This window comes from Elaeis guineensis, chromosome 1 (genome assembly GCF_000442705.2).
Source record: "Elaeis guineensis isolate ETL-2024a chromosome 1, EG11, whole genome shotgun sequence".
NCBI classification, from domain to species: Eukaryota; Viridiplantae; Streptophyta; class Magnoliopsida; order Arecales; family Arecaceae; genus Elaeis; species Elaeis guineensis.
The window spans coordinates 96,217,960-96,237,487 of record NC_025993.2 but is presented as its reverse complement, the minus strand read 5'-3'; the positions used below and the strand labels follow the sequence as shown (position 1 = coordinate 96,237,487).

General features: G+C 36.5%; 1 protein-coding gene across 1 annotated transcript; it reads right to left on the bottom strand.

The window, feature by feature from the left end:
* Positions 1-1,213: 1,213 nt before the first annotated feature.
* On the bottom strand, positions 1,214-18,708 carry LOC105032878 (agmatine deiminase). The gene is made up of 10 exons (XM_010907460.2): positions 18,509-18,708; positions 17,822-17,935; positions 17,652-17,747; positions 17,482-17,566; positions 11,672-11,727; positions 11,482-11,560; positions 8,541-8,675; positions 5,527-5,762; positions 2,665-2,823; positions 1,214-1,612 (listed from the first exon to the last, which is right to left on the bottom strand). Exons 1-10 carry the CDS (start codon positions 18,599-18,601, stop codon positions 1,502-1,504), a joined length of 1,164 nt encoding a protein of 387 aa, XP_010905762.1. The 5' UTR covers positions 18,602-18,708; the 3' UTR covers positions 1,214-1,501.
* Between the last annotated feature and the right edge of the window lie 820 nt (positions 18,709-19,528).

Sequence of the window (19,528 nt, the reverse complement as noted above, 5' to 3'; positions counted from 1 at the left end):
GCTGGGTACATACCATGATGGAAAGCCATGAGCTCATTAATTACGCCACATGCACGATAGCGTCCGCCACTGCGGCCACCTGCATGCCGAATATAAGGTATGCCTTCCGTCAGGACCATTTAAGGATGCCCCATGCACTTCCGTACGATGGGACATGCTCGAAATGACCGTCCGTCCTTTCACCATTAACTTTACTCCTATAAATAGAAGCAAGCAAGGACTCCTTCAGGTATGTATGTCTCACGCACACACGCTTAAGATCCTAATGCCAAAACTCTGCTCCATTCCCTATCGAGTGGTATCTCTAATTTGAGCGTCGAAGGATCTTCATCGGAGCAATCTCTGATAGAACTTTTCTTGCAAGTCTCGCACCCTCGACGTCAGATGGAGATCGTCATCGACACTCGCCGCCAGTCCTCGCTCTCACTTTTGGCTTCTTCGACCGTGCATCCATCTCGAACGGCTAAGCATCCTCTTTCGTTTCTCTGCCGTCCGATACTCAGGCGTAGCGGCTCGACCGCCGACCAACCAACCCACCGGAGATGGGCCGCAACTGTACCTAGGTCAAGCTTGAATTAATTTCGAGATCAACTTTGAATCATCAAGCGGATCAATTAGGCTCCTGTTTATCTCAGTTAGAAATTAAGCTTCAATTGAGCTTGAAACAATAGTAAGCAAATTAAACTTGTTCCTGAGGTTTAAGATCGGAATTAATTTCAAAGCAAGCTTGATCAGACCGAAATTCGATCAAGCTTGGCTCATTTACACCCCTAACAGTACCTTTTCACTTCCCGAAATGATTAGATCTATTTTGCATGTAATATTTGTACGTATTTTGAATTATAAATGAGCCATTTCAACTTAAATTGCGAACTAAAGCACCAAGCTTTATAGCTGTAAGGGTTCTGTACTCATGGAAAACCTGGGGAAACATAAGAGGCTGCCATAGTCATGGGGGGAAGTCCAAAAAACAAAGGTGAAAGCCACATCATGGATTTCCTTATCCAAGCTTAAGTCACAGATATTATTCACAGAATTATAATGGATTTCTAAGTAAAATCTCAGATTTGCATTGATAACAACAAAAATGATCGGATGAATGAACATAATGCTATAGAGGAACTTATATGCATATTAATGCACTTTGATGGTGCGCTAGTGTGCTCTCATGTCATGCCATACTGAAAAATAAAGTCCTATATGCAGCATCCTGTAATTTGTAACATCCAATATAGATTGCTCGAAAGGAACTCCAAAACTCCAAGGAGATCCAGCCATATGCAGAGACTATCTTCATTATAAATTTTAGACATATATGATCATGATGTCCCTCATAAACTGCAGTAAAACCTTATTAAATGATCAATGGTGGAGAATCTCTGCCACTTCATATTTTGCAAATAAAATGAAAAGTTTTGCTCTTTACAGGTATCATGCCTGATACATAATGAAGAGAAAACCCTTTATTTGGCAAGATGGTAACATAACTGGATCATCCGCTTCAGATCTTATTCTTCACCTCCATGAGAGGAAATGTTGGCTGTTGCTGGGTAATGCAATGAATATTTCCACCTCCCAGACAAATCTCCCTTGCATCTTGGATCATTACAACCTGGGGTGCCAACCAATTTACAGATTATATTGATCATATGAACTAAATTTGTTGAAATAAAAAAATATGAGACTCATACATCTTCTCGAGGGAACCTAGCAATAAATTAACTGATAGCTAAAGGGTCATAAAAGATTGAGTGATATCCTCTGCAAAGCCATCTCTATGACCCAAGGCATTAGTTCTACTTATCAAATGTTAACCTGATGAGAAAAAAATCCAAAATCTACAAGAAGACACAATCATTACTCTTGTATACCACATTCAACGAAAAACTACATTTAAGGGGGCCACCTAGGTTTTATATGAACAATATAATAATATGATAACCATGGTTATGTATATCACTTGTTCACCAGGTTTGGGCTATGGTTTGCAGCTTCATCAACTCTTTTATCATTAATAGGATCTAAACTCCTTAGCAGATCAGTCAAGTTCGTTTCTTGAAATATAAATATATTACTTTTAACAAAAAGGGAAGTATTATGAAAATAAAGATTTTAATTAATTTGTACAAGAGAATATTTCAGATGGCTTGAAAGCAATCTAATTGATGGCAAACGAAAAGAGTGAAGATAAAAATGAAGCGGAATTTAAGCAATCTGTATGACATAAAAAGCTGAAATTCTAGTACGTTGTTGAGCATTCCAGTTCATAACAGTTTTGCAATTTGCCTCACATTTGGCAACTGAGGTAGCCATAATATGTGCAAATCCATCGTTTCCATAATTCCCTCAACAAGGCAAGTCAATCTGTGGTCCACCAATTGGATAAGTCCATACAAATTCACAAGGCCACTTGGCTGGCCAACAATGATGTAGATGCATGTTTAGTCAGTTTAATATTTCATTTAAGGTCCATCAAACCACTATATGCTCAGTCAAATCTTTAAACATTTTAGAATCCAGAAAAGTAACTCCTTAAACTGAATTAACAACACTTTTTGGTAAAATCTTCACTGTACATTATTCTCCTATGAGTTTCTTATTATATAAAATCTCTCAGGTCAAACAGGAAAATAAAAGAAAAAAAAAATAGAAATTCTATTTTACCTTATGACTTGGAAATGCTGATTTGAGGACATTATAAGCTTCCTGATCCCACTTCTCATCACCAAATGCTGGTGCTATAATTCCACCATTGGCAATGTAGAAGTTTACATAAGAAGCTGCCAGCCTAGTGCCTGCTAATCTTGCTTTTGCATCCTCCTCCTGTGATGAGTAAACTGTGGATACTCAAATTTCCACTAGATTGATGGCTGGAGCTATTAAAATGATAACACTTTCAGAAATAGAAGTAACAGTGGAATGGTAAAATCTGAATTACATATATTTCACACACCATCTCCATGTACAAGAGATGAGAAGTTTTACTGCATTTGTGCGCGAGACAATCTCTCCATTCCAACTCCCAAGATAATTTAAGCTACTTTATTCTGAACTTAGGCTATTTTTATTTCCTCAATGTTTCTGATGTTATCAAGCATTGAACAATAATCAAGGCAGTAAACTAAACAATATCCATACTAAAACTATCTTCTCTAAACTATTGGTGGAACAGATCAATCAGGCACATACCCAGTGGTTGGTCATAGCTTCAAAAATAAAAGCCCCATAAAACTATTTCTAAGCAATTACAGACAGATTTTCCCCAAATTAATTTGGAATTAGAGAGACATGACTGCGATTACTATCTTGCTCCACAAGTTACCGATGAAACAATAAGTTGGGGATATGAAAATTAGAACTGAGTTTTAAAACATAGGATTCCTGCCGTTCAAAAAACTTTATCTGAATTGAGTTGTTGACAGATCCGGAGGAAAAGGAATCGAGACTTGAGGAAATTTCGATTTCTAGAGATCAAAATTTCACTAGCAAAAGTTTGGATTTTGAGGCACAAATGATATCAGAATTGAGGGCTAATATAATGCTTTACAGAGTTTCAACAAAGGAATCTAACACACAAAGAAAAAAGTCTGATAAAGTCTAGGTTCTCAAGGATTAGGATTACTGGGAAGCAACATGCAAAAATATATGGAGTGGATCAAGAGTCTGGGGGGACATTTCACTGAAATCTACTAAGTTTATGAATGAATCTGATATAAGATTTGACAAATATAGAAAGACATGGAAAAGAGAAGAAAAATTAGGCTGAGAGAAGTATGATAGAGGAAATAAGAAGCACATAATAATGCATATTGAATCACCATAGAGCAGCTCAGGTCACTGCACTGGCAAGTGCCAAAAGAAGGAAATATTAGAAGTGCAGATACCTCAAATCACGTCTTGTCCATATCCGACACTTGCCGGATATAGAGACTTGTCAGATACTTTTCAGATATATGTTGGATACTTGTATGCAATATCATAGTTTTCAAAACCAATAAAAAACAAACACTTCAGAATTCAGATAGTTCTTGGATACACTCAACATATTTCCTTGATACATTAAAAATGAGGAGAAGAGCATTTTCTTTCCTTTTTCAATGTTAATCTTGAATTGTGAGTGGTCAGTTTTGGAAACTATGATGTCTATAGATTTGAATGATAACTAAATGATGAGCTTGTGGAATTTGATGCTACCAAAAGTATGTTTATAGATGTTTTCACACACATACATGGTCATATATACATATAGATACACATGTCTAATGTATCGAATATATATGTTTCTTGACATAGCTATATCATGTCGAACATTTCAAGATTTGCCTTATTAGAATATCTGTATCCTATTGTATCCATATGTGTAGCATGTCCATGCTTCCTAGGTTGCCACAAAAAATTCTGTGGACCGAATTTGCTGAAGAAAGAAGCTATAGGCAAAATAGCAGGCCTCTGAAAACGCACAACTCAGACAAAGACATATCCCAGAAAAAAAATTTGGTTTTCACTATTTCAAGAAATATTGTGAATGCATTTGCAAAGCAAATAAGAAGAGTTAAAATTTTGTTTCCCAGTATTTCTCCAAGTGAGTTTTTAGGTACAATTTATCCAAGTGAGTTTGATTAGGTCCTCAGTGTCTAAATATGTGATAAGACTGTCCTGTTTGATCTGTGATTGAGAGTCTAATGTCAGAACATGGATGTAGCTGTGGAAGGTCTTCTATGAAAACTGAGTATGCATATCAGTATTCTTTATTTCCTACAATTAATTAGCTTATATCAACTCTCAGATGGGTTTGACCAGAAATTATGACTGACTGCTCAAAAAGGTGGGGAAGTTGATTCTGCTACTTGCTAGGGTTGACGAGACATTCAGTACCCAAAACAAATAATAAATAAATAAAACAAAAAAAAAAATCAAATGGAATCAAAATTATGCAGGTGGATAAGACATTAATGGTGTTTAACCAAAAGTAGGAATGAGAAAATAATACATGATGCATAGGAAGTCCTAGTAAAATGCTTGGTCACTTGGTTCAGAAAAGCACCTACACTCCGAAGATGCCCATGTATAAAAACACATTCGCAGGGTGCATCCTGTGGAGGCTCTATGAACACAAGGATACTTTGTGCTCTTCTCAGCATTAATGTGAATATCCGGAGAATCTAGAAAAAAGTTCACTTCTACATGCAGCATAGGACAAGATGGACAAGATGAAAACATTCATCCCATCTTCTATTACTAACTGATTTGTTTATCTAGATAGAGATGCCATTAGGTATTATAATAGAAGGATTAGGCTCCAATCAAAGAGGTAGGAACCAAGGTAAACTCTTGCTTGCCTTTCTAATATGTTTGTGTCTGCATGTGTAACATAATTAAGAACAGCAGAACAGATTAAATTCCCTAATGCATCAGCTTCCACTCATATAAACTACTCAGATCACAGGAAGGTATTTATGAACACTAGCAATAAATCATTTCAACTTAACACAAAAGTATCCATATTAGTCAACACCATCTACTAACCGAATTATCAACTCCATTTGCTTCTTTCTCTGTCATATAAAGTGGCCCAGGCACGTGGAGTTTGATTACATCTATTTTCCTACCAATGGCATCAGTAGAGTTGGAGAGAACTGTCAAAGCCTCAACCGACTGTTCATATTGAGGATCCAACTCATCATCGGTCCATGCCAAAAGCACCACTCCAGGCTTAACAAAACAACACATATTGTCAACATGACCATTGGTATCCTCATCACCTACAAAAGTTACATGAGTAAGAGCTCTACAAGGATAATAAAGGCCAAAAGGTTTGTTATCCAAGAGAAAATGGAGAAAAAAAAAAAAAGAAACTTGGTTAATAAATATGTAAACAGGAGCGAAATTCAAGCCATGTTTAAACAGAAAATCACAGGAAAAAGAAAAAAAGTGTAAAAGGTAACAGAAGAAAGCATTTTTAGATCATATGAGCAAAAGACATAATATAAAATGTCATATGGGGGATAAGTTATCGCCTTATCAGGACATGAAAGGCTACATGATCTGTTACCATTTACAGGTTAACAAGATACACATGGGAAAAGTTGAAGAAAAATAGAAGTCATCGACGTTGATAGACCTTTAGGCAGAAGGAAATGTTGGTTCTGTACATGCTTTAACCCATATTCTATATTTCTCTCTTGTTTGATTGAAAACATAGAAAAAGGTACTCTGTACATGCTTTAACCCATATTCTATGTTTCTCTCTTGCTTGATTGAAAACATAAAAAAGGTAATGCAAGAATGCAAATCACAAGGAGGCCAGGGATCATAACTTGTGATACCAGATTTAGCACACCAGTCCAACCATAGGAACTGAAAAAAATATAAAAACATTTAAAGTGAAGAATTCATGCTTGCTCAACTGATAGAACATAAACAGATACCATGGAGATTTTTTGTATTTTAGCAACCATGAGATAAAGTAAGTTGGCAAATATAAGCAGCAGTAATAGAGTATCAGAAACTATACAAAACAATAGAGTGAACAAAAAAACTCATGTTTCTTTTTTCTTTAAAAATTTTTGGTAGAATGTTTCATTTGTTACTACTTACTACTATTATTCCTCCCTTTTCCTGAGTAAAAATCAGAACTCATAACATATATAAACATTTTTTCAAGAGCTTGGATATCACAGAGATCTGATAGATAGAGTATCATGTTCTTACGGTACTTCCATAGATGTTGCAATTTCTACTTTCGCATGTCACTTTTGTGATAAACGGAATGCTCTCTGGATTGCTAATTCTCTAGATTTTCATGAGCTAAAGAAGCATTTGAAGATAGACTATCACTTGCTTTGTCATTATTATTTGCCTCCCTATGTTTAGAAGGATATCCTCATTCTATTCTATGCAACCGGTATCTGAAAGGATAAATGACAAGTTAGGAGGATGGGGTGGTGCATGACCTCAGATGCAGTGAACTCTAATATCAATGGAGGATTTCTTCTAAATGTGACAGTCAAACCTTCAAGCTAGATCTCACATAGACTTGAAGGCCCTTAAAATGTCCTGCTGCCTATTTGTAGCTGATGGGAGGCTTTTAACTCATACCACAGAGATTTGTTAACATTCTGAATCCAACCTCCCTAGGGGCCTTTTTGACATTGCAAAATGAAGATAGACAATAATAGGAACTAAAGTGAGTAGTAAACTAGGCCAAGGAGTAACCAAGAACCACGAGTAATTGAAAAGAATATGTGACAAGAAGATTCATTGGAAAGTGGACACCAATATTTCTTCCCAACAGAAACCCCAAAGGAAAAGACTAGCTAGATTTTTATGCTACAAACTAACTGTTCGATGTAAGCAAAAGACTCAAAACTAGTAAATTACTAGAAAAGGAAGAAAAGAGGAAATGAAATCCACCTAATATGCTGATGTCTGGCATTCACCCCCTTCAACACTGTTGAGTCTTCTGTATCCTCCAGAGCTGAAGAAAGGTTCAATTATTTGGCCACCTTATGCAGGAGAGCCTTTCACTTCCTCTGGCATGAGCTTTTTACTAGTATATGATGAATGACTCAAAAAATTTATGATGATTCTGTCCCTGGAAGGAGGCAGGCCTCTTATAGTGTCTTTTGGGGTAGGCTGACTAGTTTCATGTCTAATGTGAGATTAAGGAAAACTCATGGAAAGTTTGCAAAAGTGCCAACAACCATGAATTCTGATGAATTTTACCCAATGAAGAGGTGGGGGATGGCTTGAGGAAAACTTTTCTGGAAGAAGAATCAGGTGGCAATTAACTAGCTATCCAGTCCGATAAGATGGATAATAACCAGCTATGCAATTAATCATAATCTAGTTAGCTGTCTAAACTAAGGCCCTAAACTGGTTGGGGCTTGTTCTGAAAAATACAGCTACTTAATAACCATCTGACTCAAACTGATGGTCATTGGCTAGCCATTAGTTTCCCTGGGGAATGGTAACGCTAGATATGTGTGAATGGTCATGATTAGACATTTGGAATGTCAGGATCAAGTGGCATCACATAAATTGATGTTCGGCCTCTCTGTGGGGTGTGTGTGTGTGTAGGGGGGGGCGGCCGGCGGAGGTCTACAAGTTGTGGGTGGGAAAATCTGATTATAACTGTTAGAAGTTCTATGGTATGCATCATTACCATTTTGGTGTAATCAGGCAATTGATTGATACATCTTTATATACTAGGTCCTCCATCCTCGCCAACACATTAATGAGTCACCACACCAAGTCATTTTACAACACTAGCACCTAAAATTTCATGGACATGTATGCAGCTTGTAGTTGGAAAATGCATGTTTTTAGTCTTTTCATTTCAACTTTTCAGGTTTATCAAGAGTTGAGCAGGATATGTCAAAATTGTTGATACTTTCTTTCTCTTTCTTTTATTACAATAATGTTAGCAGAAGCTATTCACTATCTCAAATTTACAGATAACTTGTCAATCATGAGTTTGAACTCAGAAAATTGGAGTTATGAAAACAGATAAAATATAGAGAATAAATATTTATACTTACCATAAAGCCCTCTGGGCAGCCAAATGACTTTTCTGACCCCAAGATACATCTTTAGTTCATCTTCTATCTCTTCTCTACTCATATTGGGGTTCCGATTTGGGTTCAACAAACATTCCTCAGTTGTAATACAAGTACCTGTTGGAAGATAAGTAATAGATGTAAAACATGAGAGCCTTTCAAATAGAATGTTCACCATATGTGAATAATGCTAGTATAAGATATATAATCAAGCCTTTGTAGACAGTCCATGACCTAAGCAAGACATGAGTTATACCATCTGAAAGGAGTGTTCCTTTAATAAAGAAAGAAAAATTCATTTCTTGACTGCCTTTTATGTCCATACACAAGTTCAGTCCTATTATAAAGGCTAACTCAACGACTAAGTAGACATTTTACTTTTAGAGTGGAGCAAAAATATTATTGTAATGGATCAAATATTATTTCAAAAGAATGTACATAATGCCTATTGCGAGTTTTTGATCAATTCCTTTTAATAGAAATTGGTACCATTTGAATAAACTTCTTGGTGAGCCTGACCAAATAGTTGGGATAAGACTTGATGGTTATAGTATGGTGCCATTTGGATAAAATATCCAGCTTCAAATTCACCATCAGGGGTGCTAATAGGTAAGAGACCCCTGATAACAATACAACTGGGACCAGCTGCTTAAGTATCTGGATATTATTTTGCAACAGGACCTGACAACGAAAGGTAAATGCTGAGGGGGAGCCATTGTGTTGAGTTATATTATGCACTTGAAGAACCATGTAGAAGATTGGGAAGTTCAAGTAATCTCCAACGAAACATAAGAGAGTAGGATATCAGATAAAGGCCCGGTGAAGAACACAACAACAAAGCCGACAAAGACTACTTGGAGATCAAAGAGTGGAACTTAACATCCAATCCTTTGTTTGATTGCCATTTTATGCTTCACTCCTTTACAGGCTTTTATATTTAGCCCTGTACACAGTTAAGCCTATGTTTTGTATCAATTTGGCTGTTCTACACACAGTTGTCCTGCTTTGTGTGTACACACAAAGAGGCCAGGGATTAAAATAAAAATCTCTATCAAAATTAAGGGTGGGGGAAAAATTTTTCAGTGATTAAACATAAAATAGCAGTCAGTCCAAGGGGTGGACCTCAATTACCCTGACCAAATATGCCAAGAGCTCAAATATTGATATATCTGTTCAAAGTTATTATTGTATTAGGAGTTTCCCTCAAAAAAAAAAAACAGTGTTTTAGGATCAATTTGTATTAGCTTTGCATATTTTTAGATATAGCTGGTTATTCTTGTTTGAGTAAAAGAGGCTTGCGTGAGCGATATGGATGGGACCTTCAGAGGCTTCGTCTCATTACAAAAGGGCCTAAGAGGAAATATCCTATTAGAAATATATGCTGTATTTTAAGATTCTCTCGTGTCTTTTTAGGTGCTCTGCCTGGTGCTTGAATATAGCATCTCCACTTTTGGGTCAGATTTTTTGTGTAGTAGATTTGTACAAGAAATGTGCCAAGATGATAATGCATGGGATTGAGAGCTACGAGAACATGGTGGTGATAGATATATGCTCCATATACGCATGTTATTATACAAGGACTATATACAGGCAAGTCATAGGCACTGAGGCACCCATTAGATTTATCTCACTCTCCACAACCTCCCCCTCTATCTCCTCTTCACATCTCCAAGCAACTCCACCTCCCCTTTTAAGCCAGGCAGACCCACCTTCCATCACTAAAGTTAGGGTCATCCATACCAAGACCTCTTAGCAGTCTTTATCTTGGAACTTCACTGCCAGTGTGATCTCCTTCCAACCCAATGACAAGGATCGTACCATGTTACTTAATCCATCGACAATGACCATTGTAGGTACCCATTTGCCCCAACCAGCCAACTCTCTCCCCATTGATTGCCCTCAAGAGAGTTGATCCCACTTCCGAACATAACGCCTTTAGCCTTGGTTAAATTACTGAATTTAGTGATTAATCTTGATCAATATTACTATACTGTTTGTGCTGATATATCAAGACATCTTAGTTTATAGGAGCTGAAATAACACTAGACAATTTACATATATCATCTTGAAAGTGTGTGATAATGATAAAAAGTCAATATTTGGACCAGCCAAAATCCTTGGAAAGAAGAAAGATGAGAGGAGCATAAGTTCTAGTAGACATGAAGTTTGCAAGCCCAAAAGGAAACCTTTAAAAACTATTCAGAAAGAGACACATCCTGTGTAGAATGTGAAAATGGAGAGAAGAAAGAATCAAAACAAAGAAGAGGAGTAACCCTTCGTTTGGTATGAAGGATTAGGTTGGATTGGAGAAAGGATAGATAGCGAAAGAAAGATGGAGGAGAGGATCGATGGGAATGATTTTCTCTTCTATTTGGTATACGAGGAATGAAAAAAAGGATAGATAATATTGGTATGATATTTTTATTGAATTATCCTTTGATAAAAAAGAGCAAAGAAGTGTTAAATTTTTGTTAAAAAATTAATGAAGGGTAATTTATCAACATAAAAACCCACCCCTTAAATGCTCCATCAATCCTTTCATGCATCCTCTCAATTTGGGTGGATGCAAATTGACAGCCCGGAATGGATGGAGAATCCCTCCTTTTCATCCATCCTTCTAAGATTTTTGAATCAAATGGTGGATAGGGGCCATCCATCCTTCCTACCCCATCCATCCTCCCTCTCGTGGTCTTAACCAAACATAAGATAAAAGTCAGGACACCATTGAACTTGTGTAGTAGACATATGCCTATTTTTCTCACATGCCAAAAGAAAATCAATTGCCTTTACTTTTGGAAAAGACCTAGACCAAGTGTTTCAATTCTATATAAACACATGGTTGTGAAAACAAAAGAACAGTAAGCAACCACAACATTATAAAGTTTCAAAAATACCCACATAAATGTCATAAGTAGAAAGTTACCTTCTCCATCTACATGGATGCTTCCACCCTCAAGAACCATCTGATGTGGAAATCTAGGGAGCCTCTCCAACTCCAAAATCTAAAAGTAAAATTGTAACAGAAAATGAACAACAAATATAGGCAACCATGCAAAAACAAGTTTATAACTACTACTAGAAACTTTATGCCAAAAGAAAATTGCTTCACTGACCTTTTTGGTAACAAGAGTATCGAGGCTCCAATCACTATAACAACCTTCTTCTACCCCTAGACAAACAAAATAGACCAAATAAATCATTCTGTACTCAATGACCACACCATAATGATATATGAAGGGCCACTATCATGAATTTGCATAATTTAAAATACCAAGAAATCATCAATGGATAACGTAAACCGTAAAGAATGAAACCAATTCTAAGGGTGAATTGTCGATTTCCTTTTCATGTCTTAAACAATTTTCCATTTATATTACACAATTTGTCTTAATTTTTCTTTCACACATTATATGTAGCTAATATGATTTTTTTCTTGGAAATAAACTTATTAAATTGCTCTAGGCCAAATAGATCCTAGCATGTCCACATGCACATGATCTTGGAGGTGTGTAGGGAAATCATTCAAACAAAAACAAAACAAAGAAAATAAGAAAATATGATTCTAACCCTCCATTAATGATTATTATTCCATTCAAGAGTTTAACTAAATAATCAAAAAATGATTTTAAGGGTTCCAAGGAATGGGAATACCACGTGACTAACAAGATTTCAAAAGAGACCTCCTAATGGAGACAAGAACCTAGTGAATCTAAGCAATAATCAACCCTTTTTCTGCAATATGCTATGTCACTTCTTTAGTTGGATCTGTTGGAAGTAGCAGATCTTGTAGATGATTCAACAACGAAAAAATTTTCTTGAGCCTAGTTAAGACCAATAACCTCCTTAAGCTTGTTAAGCATGTCCTCATGATTCAACCTAGGAAGAGAATGAGCTGAGGTTGTTTTGACGAGATAAACTTATCTCAAGGCAACTAAGCATATTCACTGTAGTGTAAGAGTTGCATCCATGCTCTCACTACCATGGCTTCTTGATGCAACAGTAGGTACCATAGGGTCGGCAAAGACAGCCACGCCTAGAGGGGGGGAGAAGGAAACAATGCAAGAAATGGAAGTTGAAGATGGATGGGATGAAGCTATACTAGAGATATCAGGCAATGTAAACTTAAGGAGGAAGAGACAATGTCAAGGTTCATATTACTAATATGTACCGCCTAGCATCGGGCAATAATGTATTGAATCAATGCTAAATCAATACTCAGTATGGAGATGTGCTGAGATTTGGTATGCCGAATCAACCTCTATATTGGGTGTATTGACACTAAATTATGATATCAATACAAGGTCCAATACCAAGAATATGAATCTTAGATGATATGATTTGATGCATAAATCATTGGGTGCAAAAACTAAATTATGATACCAAGCAATTAAAGTGGCACAAAAAAATTGTTGTGATGAAGTATTGTTGTCAAACATATATTTTAGTTGCATCAAGCTCTGAGCAAGGTAGGCACAAGGCAGATAGAATCTTTCACCATAGTTTTGGAATTAGGATCTTCAAGGTATTCATTTATTATATACATAAGATCTTTTCCAATTGTTTCTTAAAGCCAACTGTTCTTCTAAAATTAATGTCCTTTTCCACTTGTTTTTTGTTGTATGGAAGTTGTCCTCAAGACTCCATATAAAATATCTAAAACAATGAGTAACTTTAACATAAAGTAATAAAATTATCAAAAGATAAAAAACAATAACATAATTTATTAATTATAGAATAACTAACCTACTAATTCTTGATATCATGATAATTGTCCAACATCAATCAAGCTTTTCACCATTCCTCCACACCAACTATGCAATCTCTTTGCTTGCCAAGATGATTTTGCCATCTGATTAAATAACTCTTCATGAATATTACTAGAAAAATGATCATGATGTTACTTGTAACATAGAATCAATTATTTTATCAAGATTTGCCAAACCACTACTAGAGTCTAGAGTTCGTATCGGCCAATGACCAGTTTAGTATGGTACCAATATGTATGGTACCAAACCGATGTATATCATAGATGAAAAATTGGGAGAGGGGAGAGGGAGAAACCCTAACCCTAGAAGTAGAACTAAAGGAGGAGAGAGAGAGGATGAAAGGGAGAAAGAGGAAGAGAGAGGGCTCTCATAGCATCAATGAAGGGTGACAATGTCATCTTCAGCATCGAGCAAGAAAGATGGCATTAAACAAGAAAGAAAAAGTGAGAGCAGTTAAAGCAGCCAAAGGGTAGGCAGTTTTTATAAGCTAAATCAACCTGAACAGTTCAACCATCCCAATTCCATGTTGATTCCTTGATATGCATCAAATTTCCCGATTCGGGTTAGTTTGGCAAACACAAAAATAGCATGTAAAAGTGCTTATACATTGAGTAATGTTGATCATTTAGAACTTATCCATATAGAATCATACATAATTGTTACAACCTACTTCATGTATGTTTGGGAGTGCGTTTGTAATCATCAAAAGTGATTTTAGATCTAAAAATAGAATTTTATGTGTTTGGCTATAACCCAAAATTAATTTTGGATTGCATTTAAGATTCTTCATAACATGGTTTACGTAAACTGACCTTCTCTCGCTTTCCGTGGATGCGACACCACAAGCTAAACATTGCATTTGCAGAAAGTTAGTTTTTTTTTTAGAAAAATTATGTGTTATCCCCTCAATATCCCTCGTATTTCACTTTTTCTCACATCGTTGTCTATCAGGACTTTTTCTTTCTTCAAATTAATCTCATCTCATCTCCATTCACATCCCTGATTAATCTCCTCTAATATCCATTTACATCTCTCTTTTTTTTCGATTTTCAAGATTATTAATCTCCTCTCATTTTCATCTGCATCCCCGGATTATTAATCTCCTCTCATATTTATGTCCCCTGTTCGACTTTCTTGTCTATTAGAACTCTTTCTTTCTTCAGATTAATCTCATTTCATCTCCATAAACATTCTTGATTAATCTCCTCTCATCTCCATCTATGTTTTCTTTTTCGACTTCCATGATTATTAATCTCTTCTCATCTCTCTCTTTTTGTATGACTTTCTTGACTATCAGAACAAACTGCTTACAACACACTACTTCAGTCAGAAAGGTTACTAACCGCCTAACAAACTTTCCTATAAAAGAAAAGATGAGAAAAAAAAGAGAAGACTCTCTACTCACTCTCAAAACTCTCACTATCTTTCTTCACTGTTCTTCCTCTCCAACACTCTCTGACTTAAGCATCGGAGGGTTCCCTATCAAAGAAACCCCATCTTCTTCTCTAGCACCTAGACTTTCTTGTAGGTGACCAAGTCTTGATGGGTACCGATCTACTCCAGCAGGGCAGTCCATCTGAGCTGTTCAGCCTCATCACACCTCATCGGAGGGACGTAGCATTTTCTTTCTTCATATTAATCTCCTCCTATCTCCATCCATGTCACATCCCTTTTTTTCAACTTTTTTGTGCATCAGGACTCTTTCTTTAATTAATCTCCTCTTATCTCTATCCCAACCTAATGACACGAAGATGAGAAAAAATAAAATAGAGAAATCTATATCTAAACAATTTTAGAATAATTTTATATATTTTTTTCTTTTTGATCATTTTATCATTTAAAAGCAGCTTTTGGGTTTGTTAACCAAACATATAGCAAATTATTTTTACATTTTCAAAGCAATTTTAGGATATTGACAGCCAAACAAAAAATTACTTTATCCCAAAATAGTTTTTAACATCAAAATGCAGCTTTTACTAAAAATTACTTTTTAGCCAAAATCTACAGCATCCACAATCAGACCCTTCATAATACTCTTGTCACAAACTCCAAGATCAAGGGAAAACATACAATCTTCTCCCTGTTTTAGCTACGAAATCCATGAAGAAGAATAAAAAAAAAAGGTCAGTAGAAACATCTCCTCATCACTACAATCATCCCACTAAAAACAAGATTCTCCTCACATGAAAAGCAAGGACTGTAAGAGTGGTTAACAGCTTCAAACACTTATATGGGCTATTGCAGCCTTGTTACCCCAAAGTTTCCTGTGCCCTCTAGCTATTGTTCTATTCAGGTCTTTAGTTACATATTAGTAGTAGGTTAACCTAAAGAAGGTTTTCTCAGCAAATAACGGTGTGCAACTAGAATAGGGCCTATATTGGACCACACTGGCAGTCTCCAATGCCAATAATAAGAGGCGTATGATTATTTCATACCGATAAAGTTTTGAAACTTGAAAATTACTCTCAGGATTTACACATGCAATCTTATGCGCATGTATATAAATATGCACTGATGTGTACACTTAAATAAATAAGCACACATAGCTCAATAATCAACATCAATGTATACACCATGCTTCTTTCTCTTTAAGTACAACAAGAGTCATCAAAGAATACAAAGGAGGTTGTAGTAAAATACTGGTTGAGAATTCCAGCTCAGATTAGCATTAAAATAGGCTGTGACCTTGAGAAGATATGGACATACAAGAAGAGAGCGACTGGTTATGTTTTTCAAGCTATTATAGACTAGTGAGTGATTTGGGGTAAACTGAAGAGCATCGGCAAGACAAAGAATGGTGAATGCACATGGCAATAGCATAGTGCAAGCACAAAGAACATGGACAAAATGGACTATATTTGCAATGGTACATCCAAAAGGATTAGGTTGACTTATGACTGCTTTCCAGTAGATGATGGTAGGACGAGCCTCGGTCAACATGAAGAAACTTTTAGTTAATGTCCATCAATGAGCTAAAAGTGCACATATCGATATATATGTTGTGACAACAAGTATCAAAATCTGAATTGTAAGAAGGGGTCCAAGGACTAAGTCCAAATTGAAATGAAACAAGTTGTTGCAATTCTGCAAGCATCACCACAAGGAATGGTCACATCAAGACAGAGCAAGAGAATAATGATATCATTGGAAACAACACCAAATAAAGGAGCATAATTATCATATTTGTTTGATAAAAGAATACAATGGATGATGAGAAAAATGCTTAAACCGAACATTAGAAGTTTACTGAGCCATAGATAGCCAGATGAAGGTGACAACTTTGCACAAAAAATGCCCAAGGTGAATAGGAATACAGCCTCACTCAGCTCATCATAACAAAATAGTTTCACAACTAATGAAAATAGAAATAAGATCAGTTGCTGTGTTCCCAGAAGTGTGAATCCCTCGTTGTAGTCAATCTAATACTCCGTAGTCCAAACACAAGACAAGTTTTTATAGAGTTCCAATCAGACGGTAATGCATAGTATACTTTCTAGACCTACTTAGGTGTTGGATATTTTTAATGCAAGAAAGGTGATAAAGTCCATGGAAGGGCGCAGGGAAGAGCAAAAGTTCTCCTTCACCCTCTGGATGGAAATCTATCTCATGGTAGGTAAAGTTATAGAACAACGTTTTTTCTAAAAAAAAAAAAAGAAAAGAAAAGAAAATAGAACTATTAGAAAATCCATGAGAAAGGGTTGTGTGGGGTAAAACACAGTCTTCACTTCTGTCAGTTATCTAAATAGTGAGCCAGGCACTCCAGAATCCTGTACTTACCTGGCCTGGTCATGATAAAAAGCAAAAGCAGAAGTTCGCACAGGGAGTTCTTATGGAACAACATCAGGTGGCTATTATCAAGCTTCACTCCACCAGTTTCAAACATGACACAAGCAAGTAGAGTATGTTCTGTTATTTAAAAGCATTTAGCATCTGCTATACAGTAAGTGGTTTTCCATTTTTTTCTTTTCATTTTCTCACTTAGTTTACTATTTTTTATCATAATAATAAAATTTTGTTTGCCTTCACAGCTATAGGGAATGCACAGAGCACTAAATACTATAATCATTAATTTGACAGTGAAATCAAAAATGCACAAGGCCAGGAAAAGAATAGTGGATAAAAACATAAAAGAAGGGAATATAATTTAAATTCCATACCACCCCAGCAATTAAATGTCCAATCAATGCCTGCAACTTGGTGTTCTTCGGCCCCTGAAATTGGTTTCCTGTCTCGCCAAACAAACTAGCATCCAAGAAACTCAGACTATGCTTCAGTTCTATAGCATATATGCAAATAATCAGATCAAAGTGGAAACAAAGGACCTCACCGTCGGTCCAATATCACGAAACCAGGCATCATTCATGCTCATCTCGACCACCCTGACGTTGTCCTTATCATGCAGCAACTCACATGCATTTGTGTACTGAAGCATTAGAAGTATAAGCGATGAAATTAAGAGAAAACCATGATCACTGTTCCCTTGCTTCATGCACAAACCTGAGCAGCGCTTGCACATACAGTAACCGGCTCAAACTCTGAAATCGCCATGGCCACTGCAGCATACACCCTCTGAGCCGTAACTGCATTATCCCGCCAATTATCCGTGCGTTCCTAAAATTCCCATGATTAACACCAAGATTTCAAATTTTATCAATGAACTAATACGAGTGCATACAGAGAGCCGCCATTGCGGGCAATTCCTCTCTTTTTTTTCTTTCTTTAGAGACCACGTTAGAGAACTATCCACAGCAAACACAAGTATACCATCAAAAAGACACAATCTTTTCCAGGTTTCCGTTAGCCAAAGATAAACACGATGGTCATCAAGGTCCATCAAATGTACTAGATAGACTGACGCAAAATTTCGTCTTTTTGATTTGGATTTCAATCTCCCACGTATATAGCCAAGCCAATGAACCAACTTGATGAAGAATCACTCATAAGTTCAGGTTTTACATGGACAAATCTTAATCTAAAAGGGAATAGATATTACCAAAAGAGAAAAAGAAGGCATAAAAGATGAACAAACAAGTTACGGCATGGAATCCTAAAATTTCAAGAAGAACCACAAATTCTAACATCACGAATAGAATCAAAAAAAGTCCAGGAGACATCCAAAGGAGGGATTTTTCGACCTAAAAACAAGGATTAAGAGGCAAAAGAAAACAAGGGCAGGGTACCCACAGGCCAGCCCATCCAGCACTGATGATGTGGGTCCCACTCGGCGGGCATGTGGAAGCCTAGGAGGGCCGGCTTCCCATCCAAATCCCTCGGCATCCCCTTCCCCTTTTCAGAGACACTGTGTTCCCAACCGGCACTCTCTACAGAGTCGAGAAGAAGAACGAGGACCGGAACGAGGACGGCGATACGCAGGTAACGCAGCCCCCCTCGAACCCCCAAAAAAAAACCGAAAAGAAGTTGGGTGGGCTCCACGGTATCTTCTGACGTCAGACCGAACTACGATTCCGCGAGCACAGGTGAAGTTTGCCAACCTAGTCATTATTTTACCATATTCCATTAAAATTATTAGAAAATAACATTATCTTATTCAGAGACAAAAGTACAACTTGTTGAGCTAATATTTTTATTGATTTAAATTAAAAATATGATGAATTTGATTTTAAAAAAAATAAAAATTTAAAATCAAGAACTAACGAAAGATTAATTTGCAAGTTAGAAAGGTTGCGCAGGTTAAGTACACCATCTTTTCTAGATGGAGCATGGATGGAGTGCTATGTTAAGTCCCTACTGAGACTGCACATTTGGTTAAGTTTGATTATATTATTCTGTAAGGCAAGACTAATTTAACCTACATGCTCTCGAATCTTAAGATGAGTTGGTCTAAAGTTAGTGGAGAATTTTTGTTTGCTCTGGCCCAGTATTCAATCCGATTCTAACATCTATGAAAGAGATTCAAACCAAAACTAGCTTCACTAAATACTTTTGTAATACACCGAGGTAGGAACTTCATGATCCAGATATTAAATATTTCTCATAGCAATGTTTTATTTTGATTGATCAAATTTTGTTTGGTCGGGCTCAAATTAAAAGATGCCCCTCAAATTCCTATGACAGAGATTCGAGTCTGGACTGACTAAAATAATTATTTCCACAGTCCATGGAGATGGGTGCTCCCTATGATTGGGTATTCACTATTCCTCAGTAACTGCGACATGTGAATGCCCGAAGCTAACAAAATAAGGT